Raw genomic sequence first — 19,464 nt, 5'->3', positions numbered from 1 at the left:
CCCAGATCCATAAAGAGATTTTAAAGGACATCGGATTACAGCGGCGGTAAAAACACAGTTCAGCCTCAATGTTTGGAAAGTGACGAGTCTGACCTCCATCACAGTCTGATGCTACGTGGCCCCGGAGTCAAAGGTCACGACGACAAGCTGCTCGGAGAAAAAACTGATCGAACCGAAACACAACAAGTTTTAGAAAAGACTCGGGGCTTGATCCGAGCTGGAAGAACCAGCCTTGCTGTGCAAAGCTGCTGTCCTCTACGAAAACACCAGAATTTATTGAACAGTTTCAAACATCCTGCTTCTTGTCCTCTACATGTTCAGTTTATCTTCGTCATTAATCTGTGACAAAGACCAGAACAGGATTTGTGGCAAACTGATCCTGAAACTCCTCGGCTGCTGTTGATACGGTCGATCATCCCTTTATCACGACATGAACATGTTGGTTCAAATCTTATTTAGCAGACATGTCCTTTTACATTGCCGTAGGGGAATAATTCTTCTTCCTCGGCTCTTTTTCGTTGTGGTGTACCTCAAGGGTCAATTTTGGGTCCTATTTTGTTTTGCTTATACGTGCAGCCTTTGATACGGTCGATCATCCTTTTATCAAGACTTGAACATGTTGGTTCAAATCTTATTTAGCTGACACATCCTTTTCCATTTTCATGGGGGAATATTCTTCTTTCTCGGCTCCTTTTTGTTGTGGTGTACCTCAAGGGTCAATTTTGGGTCCTACTTTGTTTTGCTTATGCGCACTGCCTTCGATGCGGTCGATCATCCTTTTATCAAGACTCAAACCTGTTGTTGGTCTTAAAGGCTCAGTTTTAGCGCCGTGGTTCAAATCTTATTTAGCAGACAGGTCCATTTCCATACGAATGTATTCTTCTTCTTCTGCTCCTATTCGTCGTGGTGTACCTCAAGGGTCAATTTTGGGTCCTATTTTGTTTTGCTTATACGTGCAGCCTTTGATACGGTCGATCATCCTTTTATCAAGACTTGAACATGTTGTTGGTTCAAATCTTATTTAGCTGACACATCCTTTTCCATTTTCATGGGGGAATATTCTTCTTTCTCGGCTCCTTTTTGTTGTGGTGTACCTCAAGGGTCCATTTTGGGTCCTATTTTGTTTTGCTTATGCTGCCTTTGAGATCAATATTTAGAAAGCACAACATTCATTTCCACTGCTACACTGACGACATCCAAATATTTTTTCCTTTAAAATCTGACGTCTCTGCCCCCTGCAGCCTCTTTAACCGTCTAAATGAAGTCAAAGACTGGTTCAATCAGAACTGTCTGACCCTGAACGATAAAAAGACCGAAGTTCTCCTATTTGAAAACCGGACTTTGGGCGTGCTAAAACTGAGTCCTCATGCTCCTCATGTTCCTCTGTGGTCGAGACTCATTCTTTTAAACTTGATAAACAAATATTCTCAGGTTTTTTTTTTTTAAAACAGTTACGTCAAATAGTCAAAGCAAAATCTTACATTCCTCTTAAAGACCTCAAAACTGTCATCCACGGTTTCGTCAGCACCAGACTGGACCACTGCAACTCTTTATACATTGGATCAGAACCACGGCCTCTCCATCGCCTGCAGTTAGTCCAGAACGCTGCTGCGCGTCTTTTAACAGGCAGGACCACATCAGTCCACATCCTGCTCCTTTTCATATCGATTTTAAGATTCTTTTATAGACTTTTAAAGTTTTAAATGGTTCTGCACCAGTTACTTACTGGACCTTTGCATTTTTATAATCCTAACAGAACACTGAGATCCTCCAGTCGGATGCTTTTAGCGCAGGCGAGGGCAAAATTAAAATGCAGGTGGGATTGGGCTTTTGCTGTGGCAGCCCCCCAGACTCTGGACCACTCTGCCCATTGATACTGGTTCCATTGATACTGGTTCTGCAGAGCCTTTTAAATCCAGTCTACAAAGTCACTTCCTGTTCTGACTTTTAACTCGTCTGGTTTGAGTTCCACCTGAACCTCTGAACTTGTTTTATTGTTTCTTAGCCTGTTTCATCATCCGTGTGTTTTTAACGTTTGACCTTTCTTTTATTTTGTTGCTGACTTCCTGTTTGTGAAGCACTTTGGTTAAAAGTGCTTTAGAATTAAAGCACTTTTGTTCTGCTTTAAGATCCAAAGATACATTTCTGATCAAAGTGTTGGAAATAGAAAATTCTCAAACAAAATAGCAAAAGTAGCAAAACCCAAAGAGAGGAGGAGAACATGAGCAGAGGAGTGAAATATAGAAAACAAGAGACATTTGAATTTCCGCCTGTTTTGATGTATTTTATCAGACTTTACCTGACGACAACCTGACTTTTGCTTTAATGTTTGTACAAAGAAGGAAACCACGAGACAGACGTTTGGTTTGCGTGTGCAGTGCATGAGCCTGTAGTCACAGATCAGCTGAAGGAAACTCAAAACGTTGCTTCCTGTCCGTGCAAACTGAAACACCCAGAGCCGTCGATGAAGGATACAGTTACCGTCACATGCAAACTCTTACAGGAGGAAGACAAAACTTAAACCAACTGTCTGAAGAAAACTGGCAGAAACACTTTTTAACCATTCCTGCTTTAACCCATAATCCTAACCTGGTGGTCAAAGGTTGTCGGGTCAAAACCTCGAATTTTAATTTTTGATCCTTTTCATGTTTTTGCATAAATCCCCTCTGTTGGCCAAACATTGCATCTGTCATCACTAACCAATGAAAAGCGTAAAAAAGGGGAAATATTTCTGTAAACTAAAGTACCTTTAATAATCCTTGGTCGTTCTAATGTTTGTGTATTTGCTTTAATAAAAACTAGATTACGTTAAGGTTTTAATTGTTTTGGTTTCCTGAGGGATTAGCAGTACGACCCACATCAGTGGTTTCCAAACTTCTCCACGTCTGACCCCAAAAAAACCTTCACAAATGAACTTTTTATACCATTTTATTAATACTTTTTAACTTTGATCTATAAATGTTGCTCCATAACATGTAATGATTGTAGTAATCTAACAAATACTTTAACCACGTACAGCTGACAAACGTCTTTGAGGCCACAGTCGAGATGAACGCTTTAAATTGATTTCAGTGTGAGTGCAGGAAGAACAGCACAACTTTTAATTTTTTTATGTTCCATTGTTCGACCAAAACATCTGATTCTGCTTCACAACCCGACCGTGAGAGGACGGAGGAGATGTCGCTGTGATCAAAGTGTGTGTGTGTGTGTGTGTGTGTGTGGTACCAAGCACAGCCTCTCTTTCTTCTAGAAATAAAGAACCTGACAGCTGACAGCCTCTTGTGTTTCTGGTTCAAACAGAAATAAAAATGATCTGATTTTTCGTAACCTTATCTCTCATTATTAAACATAAAGTATGCTAACACTGCTTGCCACAAAGCTAAAACTTCCCACTTTATTTTTATTCTGGTTTTCCTGCTTTGTATTGATGTTAACCACATTTTGTTCAGCTGTAACAGATTTCTAAGAGGAATGAAGATGAACACTTACTGTATAAACAAACAAACAAACAAACAAAAAAAGCAGCTAAAAAGGAAAAATATAAATTTATTTAGCGGGTTATCGTACAAACATAACCTGGATCAAAAACAGAAACATTTAGTTAAGTATCTAAAATAAACGAGTATCCTAAAAAGTTAAATTTATCACCCACTGTCTTGAGACAGATGTTCCTCTGGCGCCCTCTAGTGGACAAACTGTGAAGCGCAGCCTCAGTTTAACAGTCAAGCGTTGGTGTTTGAGTAGTTCTTCTTTCTTTTTGTGTTTTAATCAATGCTTTGTTGATCATTATTACTATTGACTATCATATATCCTAAATGCTGAAAAAATTAGAAGGGCAGTTTGTTATTTGTATGAAAGGATTAAAATAGAAACAAGTCAAACAATCAGAAGCGCATAATTCAAATAATAAAAAGAAAGTTCACTTCATTTAAAAAAATCTGCAAGTAAGGAAGGATGGCTCTGAATATAGGTTAAAAAAAAGAGTCGTCTCATAAAGTGGTGCCACACTCACCAAAAACTTTTCCCAAGAACAGCGTCTTGACCAGGTTGAACTGTGTGTCTGAGGCGTCTGGGAGGCTGTAGCTCACTGCAGGGTAGTGATCCAACTGGAACCAGACAGGGAGATGTTTGGAGGATGATCTGCATTGCAACAAGGCTAAAAAACTAAAAGTACATCCCTTTTTAAAGCACAGAAACCAAGAGATTAAACAGAGTGCATGAGATGAGTGAGTCAAGTTGAAAACAGCTCACTGGCGCCCTCTTGTGGTTGAGAAAGGCCACGACATCTCCTCAAGGCAGCATAAAATACATGATTTAACATTTTTATTTCCTGCAGCCTAAAGACTAAAGGTAGTGTTTTTGTACATGTTTGTGTATGCCTGTTTGCCTGTGAGTAAAATATGAACTACTGGACTGGAAATTTTCAAATCTTTGCATCTCCGTGCCAAAACGTTGGTGATACTGATAAATCTAATTTGAGGTGGAGACAGACCGACAGGTTCTAATGAGCAAAGCAGAAGCCACCAGAAGGATGGAAGCTCCTCGATCTGACACGGGGAAGTAATCCAAGGAAAAACAAACACAAAAACATAAAGTACATGAGTTAGGCAAGACGCTGAGCCCACAAGCACAAGCAGCCTCTAATTACCTTGGCTTTGATTCAGAAAGGCTCTAAAATCTTGCTGCAGGGAAGACCGACGTCCTCGTCTTTAAAAACACATTCAGGGTTTTAAAAAAAACGGCGTAGCTCCAAAACATCTCACAGATGCTCTGATGGCTTTAGAGCACGTGATTACAGATTTCTATACGTTCAGAGCCATGTTTCCTCCCAACAAACTCTTGGTTTTTTTTACAAAACGTGCAGAAAATGTAATTTGATGCACGTGCCCTGACATCTGTGGTAATATTAGACACCAACAGAAAATGCTGCAACATTATACTTAACAACCTTCATGCATTTTATAGAAGGCTGTCAGAGCGAATCTTAGCAAACACAGAAAGGGCTACACCTCTGTCAGTTTTACATTGAGCTATAAATTGGTGTGGTAGTAGCTGAGACTCATTCCCAACACATGCTCTGAGTGCAAACAGACCACACGAGGCTTTTGTTGAAGACTTGGACGTGCAAGTCTGCAGTAAGTGTAATAAGTTGAACAATCTTTATGTTTGAAGTTACAAGCTGAGAGTAAAAACATGTAAGTTTGGCTGCTTTAACTTTAGTTAAATGTTTTTATTCTGTGAAGGATTCACACTACTGATCCATTTGTCATCCATGCATTTTTCTGCATCTTTCTTGTTCCACAATTTTTGTGCTATTTCAGTAAATTATGTCAAAACGTTCGGCTCTTTCAGGAGAGGGGTGCTTTGACTTTTGGTATTGGTGCAACTTTAGCTTTTTGAAATATTTAGACTTTTCAGCCACTTTTTTCCTCAAAGAAAATTAATTGAGCTCATTTTACATTTTTCATATCTTTAGAGCTGTTTACAATCTTTTACTGCTCCTTTCACATTTTGTTCTGCTTCAGCTTCTTTCAGCTCCCTGCTGCAAATTTAAACTGTTTTCAGGTAATTTTAGCTGTTTTTTTCAGCTGTTTTGTGCTCCTTTCAGATTATTTATGCTACTACAACATTTTTGTGCTTCTTCTAACTTCTTTCTGCTATTTTCATCTTGTTATGCTCCTTTTAGCTTATTTTTATACAAGTTTCAGCTTTTTCTGTTATTTCAGCTACTATTTATCTGCTTTTATGCAAATTTTAGCCTTTTTAGCTAATTACACATTTTTTGCACTCATTTATACTTTTTTCAGTCTAATTCAGTAAAAAATTGCTCTCCACTTCCTTCTTATAATTTAAGCTTCTTTTAAGCTGTTTTTTTGTTGTTGTTGTTGCACATTTCAGCTTTTTACAGATTATTTTTGCTTTTTCTCATTTTAGCTTCTTTTAACCTAATTGGGCAAATGTGTTCTTTCTGCTTTCCTTTGCTAATTTAAGCTTGTTCTACCTTTTCAGTTAACTTTTTAGCTTAATTTAGCTGTTCAGATAAATTCAAGTTTTTCATGTTAATCTCTGCTAATTTCAGCCTAATTAACTTATTTTTTGCTTATTTCAGCTTGTTATGCTCATTTCAGTTTATTTCTACTATTTTCAGTTATTTCAGCTACTACTTATATGCTTTTATGCCAGTTTTACCTTTTCAGCTAATTCCACATTTTTTTGCACTCATTAAACTTTTTTCAGTCTAATTCAGCAAAAATGCGCTCTCTCCATTTCTGGTAGTTTAAGCTTCTATCTGCCTTTTTAGCTACTATTCAGCTGTATTTTTTGTGTGTGCTAATTTCAGCTTTTTCAGATAATTTTGTGCTCATTTCAGCTTCTTTCAGCCTAACTCGTCAAACGTGTTCTTTCTGCTTTCTTCTGCTAATTTAAGTTTGTTCTACATTTTCAGCTACTTTTTTTGTAGCATTTATAGCTAATTTCAGCTGTTTCCTGATCAATTCAAGTGATTTGTAGTAATTTCTGCTACTTTCAGCCTAATTAACTTTCTGCTAATTTTAGCTTGTTGTGCTCCTTTCAGCTTTTCGCTGCTATTTTCAGCTTTTTCTGCTATTTCAGCTACTTTTTAGCCATTTTGTGCTAAATTTATCTTTTTCAGCCAATTGTACCTTTTTTTTTAAAACCTCATTTCAGCTCTTTTCACTTCCTTCTGGTAGTTTAAGCTTCTTTCTGCCTTTTCAGTTACTTTTCAGCTATTGTTTTGCTTATTTCTGCCTTTTTTAAAGTTAATTTCCTCAATTTTGTGTTCCCTTATTCAACCCTAATTCAGCAAATGTGTGTTTTTTCTGCTTTCTTCTGCTAACTTAGGCTCGTTCTTTCGTTTCAGCTACACTTCAGCATGTTTTTTTTTAATTTCAGCTGTCTTCAGCAACTTCTTGAGCAATGAGCGTTCACACGTCGTTGTTCGCAGAAAATGCATTTTCTCTCGCTGTGATTTGCTTTTGTCTGAACCACTTTTTAAAACGAGGTGCTCCATCACCGAGACGTCCTTCCTCAACGAGCTGCAGCGACGTGCGCACATGAAACAAACGTATTGATGTCAACAGAAACTTTCCAGCAACAGCTGAACAGAAACTGGAATGTTCTGCAACGAGAAAACCATCGCAGATAATAGAGTTTGTGTTTCTGCGTTGGAACGAAGCAGCGGAGTCTCAGAGTGTAGAAAGTGACGAAGAGAGGGAATACACGACTTTAATATCCCTGCAACATAATTAACTTGTTATTGCTGTACCAATGAAGGTTCTAATTAGCTTGAAGGCTGCAGCTGTTGACGGGAATAATTTCAACCCCACAAATTGGTTTCTGCACGTTGCAGAAATAAAAGATCATCTTGCTCCCCTCTCCCCCAGCTCTGGACCCAGAGGAGACGCCGGCTGCAGAAAAAGTGAAGCAGAGCCAGGCAGGTTGGAAACAATGGCTTCAGAGCTTTAGCTGGAAATTTGTTCGGAGACGCTGCGAGCGGAGCTGGATCCTCACCAAAGGTCCGGGACACACGTGAGCACGTCGTCGTTGTTTACAGGTTGAATCCGTGCAGAAGATTCTTTGCAGCCACAACCTTTTTCCTGCAACACATCTGACTCCTGCCGGAAGCCAGTCTGGGTTTTGTCTTCCTCCGTGGCTGCAGGGTGGGATAATGGGGCACAATTAAACTGCGCTCGGCTTATTTACTTTTATCTGGGAAAACAAATTGGCTGCGCAGCCGCGGAGGGCTGGCTCGAATCTCGAAACCTCCCATCAAGGTCTGCCGAGGAAGACGAGCAGGAGAAACGAGGTTTTACTGAGCTCTGTCAATTACAGCCTTAATTACTGGGATCCTTCTCACAGCATCGTTTAAGAAACACTCCTCTCCTTTAAGGCCTCTCATGTTGCATAAAGCTAATATCAACGAAGCAATTAGACAATAAGGACGTTATTAAAGGGAGGGATCTATTTCACCGTAATTCAGTCAGCGATAGACAAAGCTTTTTCTTAGTTGACACATATCCCAAGATAAATGTGACATCATAGCACCCATCCAAGGAATGAGCTGAACATTTTAATATAAGAACAGCTAAAACAGAACGAAATAAAAAGGGGTTAGACTGCAAAAATGAACGGTTGTCACGGTTAAAGCTGATGTGATGTCACTGGTGTGAGAACGAAGGGGAGGGGGTTCACAGATGAGAAGTCTGCTGCCTGAAGGGAGTCTTCACTTTCATCCCAGAGATGCTGAGATGGAACTCATTTCTTCAGGGCTCGGTGGGCCTTTGATAGTGAGCTGGCCTAACGAGACCTCGCGGACCGCTCGGAGAACCCGAACATTTGCTTCGGTTGGTGCTCTCTGCCTGAACGTGTGCTCACTTCAGCTGGTATTCGAGTTGACACGCACCTAATAAAAGCTTGAAGACGGGCTGCAGGAACATTAAATACTTTTTCACTTCCTGGCCCCCCTTCTTGTCTCTACCTGCAACATTTACCTGTCTGAATGTTTCTCTGCCTTCACTGTCACAGCAGCATGTACAGCTAAATTACCTTTCTCACGTGGATCACATAAAACACACAGGAGACATAAAAACGATTAAAAACAACAGAAGGCAACAAAAGTACGGTGACCATGAACGAGGAGTAGCAGTTTTGAAGATATTCCTGTTGACTGCTGCAGCCTGGGATTTATTTCTTCTACTCAGGAAGTGAGATTCTTCAACAAACCTGTTCAAGTTCATTCTATTTAATATAAAAAGCACACGTCAGGATTCAAAATGAGCAAATCTTCATATTTTTTTACTTTATTTTAGATTTTTATAGGGATGTTGTTCAAATGCATGCCTCTAGATTTTGTTGCTCATTTACACTGAAGAAAATTTTAAACGCAACACTTTTGTTTTTGCTCCATTGTTCATGAGATCAAAGACTTCTTGTGTGGACACATGAGGACTTCTTCTCTCAAACATTGTTCATAAATTTGTGTATAGTGAGCACTTCTGCTTTCACACGATAATCCATCCACCTCACAGGTGTGGCAGATCAAGATGCTGATCACAGGTGAGTCTGAGGCTGACCACAATAAAAGGCCAGTGCATAAAACCAGTCAGTATCTGATGTGACCACCGTTGGTCTCATGCAGTGCAACACATCGTCATCAGAGTTGATCTGGTTGTTGGATGTTGGTCCACTCCTCAGTGGCTGCGCAAAGTTTCTGGATGTTGTCGGGAACTGGAACGTGCTGTCGTACACACCAGTCCAGAGCAGCCCAAACATGTCCGGGGATTATGCTGGCCATGCAAGAACTGGGGTGTTTTCAGCTCCAGGGATTGTGAACAGATCCTTGCAACATGATGCTGCAACCTGAGGTGATGGTCGTGGATGGATCAACTGTGGGCCTCAGGATCTCGTTCATTCATCCACACGACACCAAACATGCAGTCTGTCTGCCCTGCATGGTGGACATATGGGATGAATCCTCTCCAACGTGCCATACGTCACTGACTGGGAGAATTTCTCCACACAAGTCGGTTACGACGACAAACTGCAGTCAGGTGGAGATGAGGTCAACGAGCAGCAGATGAGCTTCACCGAGACGTTTCTGCCAGTTCGTGCAGAACTTCTTTGGTTCTGCAAACCGACTGCTGCAGCAGCTGCCCAGCTGGATGGGCTCAGACGATCTTTGCGGTGACTATGCTGGATGTGGAGGTCCTGGGCTGGTGTGGTTACACATGCTCTGCAGTTGTGAGACCGGTTGGATACTGACAAAAACGCTGAAAGGCCTTTTGGCGACGGCTCATGATAGAGAAACGAATATTCAATGAGCGACTGGTGGACTTCCTGCAGCATGTCAATACACTCCCCATCAAAACTTGTAACATCTGTGGCATTGTGCTGAGATAAAACTGCACATTTAGAGTGGCCTTTTATTGTGGTCATCCCCAGGCACACATAATCAAGCTGTCTAATCGTCATCTTGATATGAGGTGGGTGGATTATCTCGTGCTCACTAACACGTTTACACAAAACTGCGAACATTTGATAGAAAAAGGTCTTCACAGAAGAAGTCTCAGATCTTTGAGTTCAGCTCGTGAGAAATGGAGCGAAAACAAAACAGTTGCGTTTATAGTTTTGTTCAGTATAAATGTTAACTCATGTGTAGTTTCAATCTAACTGGTGTTACAGTGTAAAAGTGCAGGTCCAGGCACGTTGCAGGCTTTTTTTACATTTTGCTATCAAGACCTCTTCTTCTGCCTCTGGAAAATGAACACTAAAGCATTCTTACCTGCAGCAAACTGCATATTAAAATACTTTTTTACGCTCAGGTGTTTCTATGGAGTGTGTTTTAGAATAACTGGCTCACAGGGTTGTCCAGTCAGGCTTCATGTCCGTCATGTCGATCTGATCTCTGAGCGCTGGAGTCAGCGTGGAGCTCATCAAACAGCATCTCTCTGCGTTATGGATGCCTGCTGGGGTCTGTTTACATCAGGATATTACTCACATGTCTACACCTTGAAAAGCCCCACGAGGCAGATACAGAAATTATATCAAAAGTTCTACTCAGAGTTAACTTTTTATACACCTTGCAGCTCTTCTGTTAATGCCGTATCTCTAAACTTGATCCTTTCCCCCTTAAATCTTTCACCGATGCTTTCTGGTCTTTGCCCCCTCTGCTCGTCTCCTCTTTAATGTTTCAGAGTACTGTGAGGTCTAATAGTTATAACGCAGGTCAACTTCTTAACTACTTGTATATTTTAGTGATTCGTAATCCAAATTGATTTAAGATGCTAATAAAATGCAGTAATATTTGTGTTATTTTGAGGGGTCTGGTCATTTTAGCTGACTTGTTGGTTTATTTTTATCTGAACTTTTTATTGCACTTCATGAGTAGGTGATGAAATTCTGGGAAAGTGTGCACATGTAGGGATACACGGAGATCAGAGGACCGAGGAATGCAAGGATTACATGTTTGCATGATTAATTAATCCTTTTAAGATGAAGAAAAACATTCTGACAACTGAAATCATGCTTATAAAAATCATAATTGTGTTTTAAAATTATATAAACCAACTTTTTTTCACACTATGGTAAAATGAGCCATTAACTTCAAAGCCCCGTGCTTGCATGTTTTCCATTAAATGGTGTCATTCACACCCTCTTAAACACATATTTTACTGTAAATGAATGATTTTAAACATCCTTCAAACATGATGAGTAATTTGTCCTTTTGCAGGATAAAAAAAAATAAATAAAAAATGCAGGAACCTCCATCCTGACAAATTCTCAGAAAGCTCCCTGAAGTCAGAGGTTCCAATAAAAACAACGAGACCAGAAGAGTGGGATGACAATTTCTCCCTTTCCATAAGTAAAGCCAAACTAAGCCAGGTTTTGTCCCCCTCAAGAAACATTAATCATGATCATTCCTCAGACTCAACAGCTTTTACAAGACCTCAGGAAAGCACTAGAGGGGAGCACACGAGGAACAAAATGAAACTTTATGCATCTACAATAAAATCAACCACTAACGAAATGACTCGTCCTGATCAGGTTTTCTGTTAAAACCTCCACAAAAACACAACATGTCATAAAGACCTGACTGAACAAGAACCCAGAAGGGGAAAGTGGGCCACCAGCAACCCCCCGCTGCAACTTTTGAAAAGTTCAAAGTTCAAATTTCACGTCTCCACCACAAAACCTCAAATAAAAATGTTACAAATGAAACAACATCAAATTCAAAATGCACAAAAATAAACCAGAATCTGAAGAGTACTGCACTGATCTTCACAAAAGCTAAAGGTTTAAATAGAAACATGCTAATTAAAAGCTAAACGTGGCAAATGGCTAGTTAAAAGCTAAAAATAGCAAAATGCTAGCTACATGTAGCAACACAAGATAAAAGTTGCAAAAGGTGCAAAGTACTAAAAGCAGCAAAATAGAAGCTAAAAGTAACAAAAGGTGATTAAAAATAGCAAAATTGTGGCAAAATGAGCTAAAAACTACCATAATTAGAATAGTAGCTAAAAGTTAATAGTAGCAGAAAAAGACAAAACAAGTTTGATTTCAAAGAGAATTATTTTGAAGGAATTGGAGATCTAGATGGATTTTTATACTGAAAATATCAGGAAATGAAGGTAAATACTTTGAAAAGTGCAAAAAATAAGAAAAACAAAAGTCACATCTCCTGTATGAGCTGATTTTTTTTATATATAAATGGCTAAAAAAGCAACAGATTATGCCGTTTCAGCTTTTTTAATGAGTCTTTGATCTTCAAACAAATAAGACCTATCAATGCAAGAGCTCTTGATTGGAAAAGGGAGAGTTTAGATGACACAACAAGGCAAATACACAAATTACATGCAACAAAACAACAACAAAAACCCCAAACAATAAACGATAAAGTACATTTTGAACGCCTGACTAGGAGTTTTGACCTCAACACACCGGTTGTTGTTGAAGATGGATGGAAACGACGGCTGACAGCTTTCAGCTTCATCTCCAATAAGCTGAGCAAACACAACTCAAACACACAGACACACACACTCACACACACACACACTCAATCAGTGCATAAAGCAGCACTGAAGCAGTTACAGTCGCACAGCAGCTCTCCTGTAAACACACAGATCGATGCGTTCTCTGCTACTATACTTAGGTTGTTCACTGGAAGTAGATTAAAAGTGGAGAAGGACAAGTTGAGGAGAGAACAGGACACTCTCATGTACTGAACAATCAATTTAAGAGTGGCTGGGTGTGTGAGATAGTGCGCAGAGTGTGTGTTGGTGTTTTCAGCCTGTACGGCAGGCCTTGTACAGGTAGGGGCTGAAACGGACGCTCCTTGCTCTGAATCTGACAGAAAGCTTAAAGTTTGTGCAGCAGAGTTCAGATGCGTTGTACCTGGACGGTGACGCTCCTGTTGTGACGGGACATGTTAATGCTGTGTGGCTGGCCGTTAGCCAGGTCCCGTTGGTCCACATCTATAGCAAACGGCTCCTTCAGACCACCCAGGTTGTATCGAACCTGCAGGGAACCTGCAGAGACACAGGAAGTGGACTGTATTTAAGGCCATGAGTGAAGCTGGCTGTTTGATTTTGTGTTGCAGTGTTTTACTGTGAGCATCGATCGTGAAAAGGCTCGACGGAACGGTCCATTTTTACTGCTTTGTTTCTGTCATCGTGTCAGCTGCTCGGGAAGTGATAAAAGGCTCGTTCGCACTTTACTACCGTAATGTTTTGCTGTATAAATCACATCTTTTTGCATAAATTAGCACGCCTTTGACTTATACAGTGAAGCAATGTGTTTGTTTTTGACCATATTTATAAACCAAATTTTGTCAGAGATTTGATGATTTCATTCATTCTGACATGGAACTTATTGAACACTACCATTTTCAGCCACTAGAGGGCTCTAGACAAATATGGCAAGCCAAGAGTCTCATTAATAAGTAAAAGTGGCTATTAGTGAGACAGGTGGCTTGCCATACCAAGCCACCTTCGTCTCACTCTGGAACTCCTGGAGCAAATGTCAAACCAGCTGCATTTCCCCGCCCCGGCAGAATAATACTTATACGGCAAAACTATGTATTTATGTTTTTTCCACTTTATTAGACATATTTGGATTGATGCGACTTATACAGTGGTGCGACGTGTACGGTGGCAAGTACGGTAAGGGAGATCCTGCATCTGTGGCTCCTACCTTTGTGTCCTAACACCACAGCCAGGTAGTCCTGGGTCTTGGAGCTCACATACATGAGAATGGCCGGAGCACTGGATGTGCTAAAGCTGAACGCCACTTCCTCCTTGGTCAGATTCACCTCGTTGGGCATCAGCTGTTGCGTCAAGACTTTCGTGTCCTTACTGGCCCCTGGAAGTGGTTCAGGCATGAAGTTGTATTTGACCATTGTTCCAGCCTCAAAGAAACCCCCAACGTCTGGGAAAGATGGGACGAAAATGTAAAAATTACACACATACTGTACGGCAGAGGTGCACACAGATACAGCACCTGCATGTGCTTAGAAAATACTGCAAGGCACAAAAAGAACAAGAGAAAATGATTTTCTGTGTGAATGATGGCTGAATTTAGCTACAAAAGTTTTTTTTAAAGCTTAAAGTACTAAACACTATCAAATAATAAAAAGGTGCCACACACTGGCTCAACACCGAAAGAAACAAAACAATATCTAAAAGCCAAAATTAGCAAAATGCTAAAAGCTTTTCTTTCTTTTCTTCTTTTGGCTGCTTCCGTCTTCCACAGTGTAACTCTCACGAAGACTTGGGAATTTATTTGTTCATTTGTTTTTTTAATGCCGGATGTCCTTCCTGCCGCAACCACTGACCACCGAGCTACCACAGCCCTCTGTGTGGAGCAGAGAGCTGCTGTCTACGACACCCGGGGGAGCAGATGGTGGGGGATCAGGGCCTTGCTCAAGGGCACAAAGTGGGGCAAATGAGGGTGGAGGCAGGTTTCATCTATCGCACCCACATTATGATGTTGTTGGTCTGGAGAGTTGAACCGGCGACCTTTCTATCACAGGCCCACCTTCTCTAACCTCTGCACCACCACTCCCTCTCAAAAGCTTAAAAAAGCAGTATGGATATCTAAAAGCATCAAAAGGCTAGCTAGAAGCTAAAAGTATTAAAACGCTAACTAAAAACTAAAAGCAGCAAAAGGCTAGCTAGAAGCTAAAAGTAGCCAAAGGTCCATAAAAATGACTAAAAAACAAAAAGGTTAGTTAACTAAAAGCTAAAAGTAGTAAAACGCTAATTAAAAACTAAAAGCAGCAAAAGGCTAGCTAGAAGCTAAAAGTAGCCAAAGGTCCATAAAAATGTTTAAAAACAAAAAGGTTAGTTAACTAAAAGCTAAAAGTATTAAAACGCTAATTAAAAACTAAAAGCAGCAAAAGGCTTGCTAGAAGCTAAAAGTAGCCAAAGGTCCATAAAAATGACAAAAAAACTAAAAGGTTAGTTAAAGCCAAAATTAGCAAAACATTAACCTAAAACTAAAAGCAGCAAAACAGAAGCTAAAAGCTAAGTCATTATGAGTAAAATTTCAGCAAAAACATAAGAATAGCAAATGTCTAGATAGTAGCTAAAAGCATTAAAAGGCTTGCAGAAATGTAGCTAACAGCTCAAAGTAGCCGAACAAAAATTAAAAGTAAAATAAATATTTCAGCTGCCAGGGCACCCAAACCCTGAATAATAATAATTGATAAATGAATGGCTAAAATAGAAGTAGCAGAAGGAATGTGCCCCCCCTCCCCACAATAAAATAAACAAACATGAGTGAGTGCTGACTCATCGTTCGGACCATTAAAGAAAGAAAGGCACCTTGCATCATAACCGTACCACAGGGAGTGAGTCGTAAACTCATATAGGCAAAGATGCAACTGGGTAAATGTAATATTTTAATATTTATCCTGAGGGGAGTCAGCAGCATCACATCAGAAGGTGCAGTAAAGTGGGTGTTAAATTGCTGCTGAAGCTGAACAGTACTCCATTTACCAGAACATTAACAAACCTAATGGCATATTTCAGCCACTCCAGGGGGCTTATTGAATCTCATAATCAAACGGTGACAAGAAGAAACCTCATTTTTCTACAACCGGCGTCGGTTCTGTTCCTCGTCCACGCGTTCATGTGTGCTGAAAAGAAGGAAAGGTGCGAACAGCTAAAGTGAAAGCTAAAGGCCAGGATGCCTCCGACATGTTTGCCTTGGCCCTGATAAACACAGAAGTGCAACTGAACACGTTCATATAACTTTCAGAAAGCTTCACTGCACCGTTGTCTCCCACCAGACCCGGACTGATAAATTCTTCATGCTACATTACTTAAATTTAATAGAAGCCTTATTAATAGAAAATGGGCAAGTTCTTCGGCTGATATATCCTTACAGGCAAAACCTCGCCTGCACTTCAGATGCATCACAAGTCTGGAGGAACGCGTTTCATCAGCTCTTTTGTATTCACTCGGCAAAGTGCTTTTAGTCTATTTCTTGCTTTGTTTTTTAAAATATACTTTTAATGTTTACAGCCTGATTGACAGCTCTCCAGGATGAACCTATGATCAGGTTAAACAGCATTTCCTTAACAGCGCCATGCTTTTATTTTGACAGGAACAGCACATGTGGCACTGAGACACAGCACAGAAAATTAACCGTCTCTGCTTGCACGCCTCTGAGTTTATTGTTCTGTAACGTGTGGTGCAAAAGTCTTAAGCCGTTTATTTTGAAGGGGGCAGACTTTTTTAGTAATTTTTTGTAGTGTTGATGAAGAGTGGCTCTCCAGTCTTTTATTTTTTTAACTTTGACTGCTTTTCACTCCTTTTTAGAGCACCGGTACTTTTTTGGATGAAACACTCTGACTTATGAAGCATTCAGACATAAAACGGCTCCAAAACTCAAGGGATAAACCTGTTATGTCGATACAATTTACAGTAGCAATAAATCAATTAAAAAAATAGGCAGTTTGATACCAGAGGTCAGTCACAAAGACAAAGTTCATTCCCTCTTCTGTATCTAAACATTAAAATACCAAAAAACTAGGGATGCACAATATTGGATTTTTGGCCGATATCCGATATGCCGATATGTTAAAAGTTATATGGCCGATAACCGATACCAATACCGATATTTTTCCTTATCTACTTACAGAGACTACATGGCTTTCTCTGCTGTGGAATTAAAATACCACATTATTCTGCATGATCTTTGTCCATTTGGCCTGCTACCAAATACAGGAGCCAAAAACGGGGGCTGAAAATGATGTAACACTTTATAAATATATAAAAAACCCCCGCCTTTTATATCGGTGAGTTATTTTGATGGAATGACCAATGTCCAATATTTAACTTTATCGCTTATATCAGCCGATAACAATACCATGCCGATAATATCGTGCAGCCCTACAAAGAACCCATATTTTATACATAAAAACTGTGTTTTAGAGCCAACAAAGTGATTCCTAAATAGCTATTAGCTGGAAATTTGACATAATCAACATAAACGTGGTGCAACTTTCAGGTCTTTCCTGTATGAACTGGGTTTTATATTTATTTAGGCCTTTTCAGCTCTGTCTCCATTTTAAAATGCACACTGTCATGATCCGGTACAATGACTGAACAATGAGTGCAAAAGCAGCCAAAGTGCACAGAAAGAGCTCCAGAAAGACTAAAGAACCAGTAAGAAGTACCACTTTAGAAAAATTACAAAAAAGTCTGTTTTTTATGGGAGCAAAATATAAAGACATTGAAGATTGTTTGGAGCAAATCTGCATTGGTGCTTCATATCTGCTGCAATGTTCGGGTGTCCATTTGGCCGTCTGCCACTCAGGAGGTTAGCGAGAGCTTGTGGAAGTGCTCTCACGCCTGCTGATGTCTTTAGACCCCAAAGACGAGCATTTTCTTGAAAGCCGACGTGCAACCTGCCTCCATGTTTGCCCAGAGGAGAGTCAGGCCCCAAGCTGCAGGGGCAACACATATTCTGTAAACATGAAAAAGAATGATAAAGCACGTTTTTTTCACAACTAATACGAACGTGCGACGCTTGTGCACGAGTTCATTTACGCGCGTCCACGTGTGACCCCCGAGGGCAGCAACGCCAAGGAACGAGAGCGAATAACAACACCGGCGGAGGGTCCCCCGGGCAGCCTGTATGGATACAATGGAAATGCACCGTGCAATTATGGATGACTTGGTGCATTTTTCCCCTCACAGGGAGGGAAAAGGGGGATGAAGGAGGGAGAGCAGGAGGAAAAAGGCACAAAAGAAAAAAAAATGACAAGAATGACAGAGACAAACGTACGGAGGAGAAATGTTAAAAATGCATTAAAGGGAAATGATGAGTTCCATGTCCTGCATGAGAACAAACAGACTGTAGGGGGCGCTCTCTCCCTTTCCTGACTCCCCCCCCACCCATACAAACACAGACCCATCACTCTCACACATACAGAAGACTAATCCTTATTCTTTAAGTCTTGAACTACTTGATTGGTTGTGACAGAAACCAAAGGAGGTCTTTTCGTGTCTTATGGTGGCATTTCTCAGCACAACACACCAACACAAAGACACACACTGCTGTTCTGTCATCTTGTCACCCCCCCACCCCCCAAGTGTGCAGGGGAAAAACAGCATTCGACTTTAGGAAACAAATTAATTCATGTGTCGGAGATCAGCTCTCCGACTGGGAGGTGGCAGAACGCCTCTGACAACAGTGCCGCTCGTCTCCCCCGAGGATTTTACGAGAACTTGTTCTGGGAAGAACTTTAATAATCTAATGAATCCCTGTGAAACAAACATGGTGTTTTAGAAATATGTACAGACAGAGCTCTTCAAAAGCTCAAAGCTCTCCACAAGTCACTTTTATTTAATCCTTTATTTTGTGAATGCTGACTCGGCACTTACACCATTTCTTGTTAATTTTCCCCAACTTTTTTATTTTTTTGGGCTCTAATTTTTCTGCATATTTTGCTCTTATTGTATCATTCAAAAATCAAAATGTTCATTGCATTCAGGAGATGGGTGCTATGCAGGGGCGATTCTAGAAGCTGCCCTTTAGGGGTGCTTAGCCCCCAGTGCTGACAATGGCTCTTGAACTACGCGGTGGCCATTGCCGTCAGAAACATTTATAATGTGGTGGGGGACACACTGGTGGGGTTGTTTAGGGCTCCTCCTTCAGAAAACTTTGAATAAAGTAGAAGCCATTTTTTGCATTCTGGTGAATTTTAATGGGTTGTTAAACATCTACGTTTACATACATATGTAAAGACTTGATTCAATAACTATTTTAGAGCGCAACAAGAAGTAGCCTGACCAACAGCTCTCCTTGTGTGAATAGAGGGGCAGGTAAGGGGCGTTTACCTTTAGGATAAATTGAGGTCGCCGATTGGTCAGTTGCTTATGAGCCTACTGGATTGATTGACAGGTGGTGTCGTGGAACAGACTCGTAAAAAAAAAATATATATATATATACTGTATATATTTTGGTAAATCTAAAGTTTGAGAACTGAGTTTCTTTATAAAATTCTTATGTCGGTTTCTTTATTTTTCAAGGATGCTGAGTTAAAATTTAGGAGTGCTTGAGAACCCCCAACAAGAAGTCAAAATCACCACTGGTGTTATGGATTTAATTTTTTCAAAATATTTGACTTTGCTAATAAGTATTTCCCGACATAAAAAACAAAACAATCTTGTTAAAATGTGGTTCAGCTGTATTTCTGTCTTCTTATGCTGCTTTTAGATTGTAGTTAACATTTACTACTTTTGGCTTTTAGCTAGCATGGCACTTCGTTTAGCTTTACTTTTAGCTTGTGTTTTGTTACTTTTAGCTTTTGATTAATATTTGGTTACATTTGGGTTTCAGCTAGCCTTTTGCTACTTTTAGTTTTTAGGTAGCCTTTCGTAATTTGTTTATTTAGCGTTGAGCTACTTTTAGGTGATGCTTCTGCTTTTTTGGCTTTCG

The 19,464-nt window shown here is 40.1% G+C and overlaps 1 protein-coding gene across 1 annotated transcript in view; it reads right to left on the bottom strand.

The window, feature by feature from the left end:
* The window catches only part of cntnap2a (contactin associated protein 2a), a 412,697-nt gene that overhangs the window by 9,633 nt on the left and 383,600 nt on the right, over positions 1-19,464 (bottom strand). Inside the window, exons 21-23 of the mRNA XM_037694005.1 lie at positions 13,708-13,941; positions 12,910-13,043; positions 4,013-4,106 (exon numbers count right to left, since the gene is read on the bottom strand). Of these exons, the coding sequence (XP_037549933.1) occupies positions 4,013-4,106; positions 12,910-13,043; positions 13,708-13,941 (462 nt within the window). The remainder of the gene's footprint in view (positions 1-4,012; positions 4,107-12,909; positions 13,044-13,707; positions 13,942-19,464) is intronic.

The sequence above is a fragment of the Nematolebias whitei genome, chromosome 20 (genome assembly GCF_014905685.2).
Source record: "Nematolebias whitei isolate Nwh7 chromosome 20, NemWhi1, whole genome shotgun sequence".
Taxonomy (NCBI): Eukaryota; Metazoa; Chordata; class Actinopteri; order Cyprinodontiformes; family Rivulidae; genus Nematolebias; species Nematolebias whitei.
The sequence above is the reverse complement of the archived record's forward strand: the minus strand, read 5'-3'. Positions and strand labels throughout refer to the sequence as shown.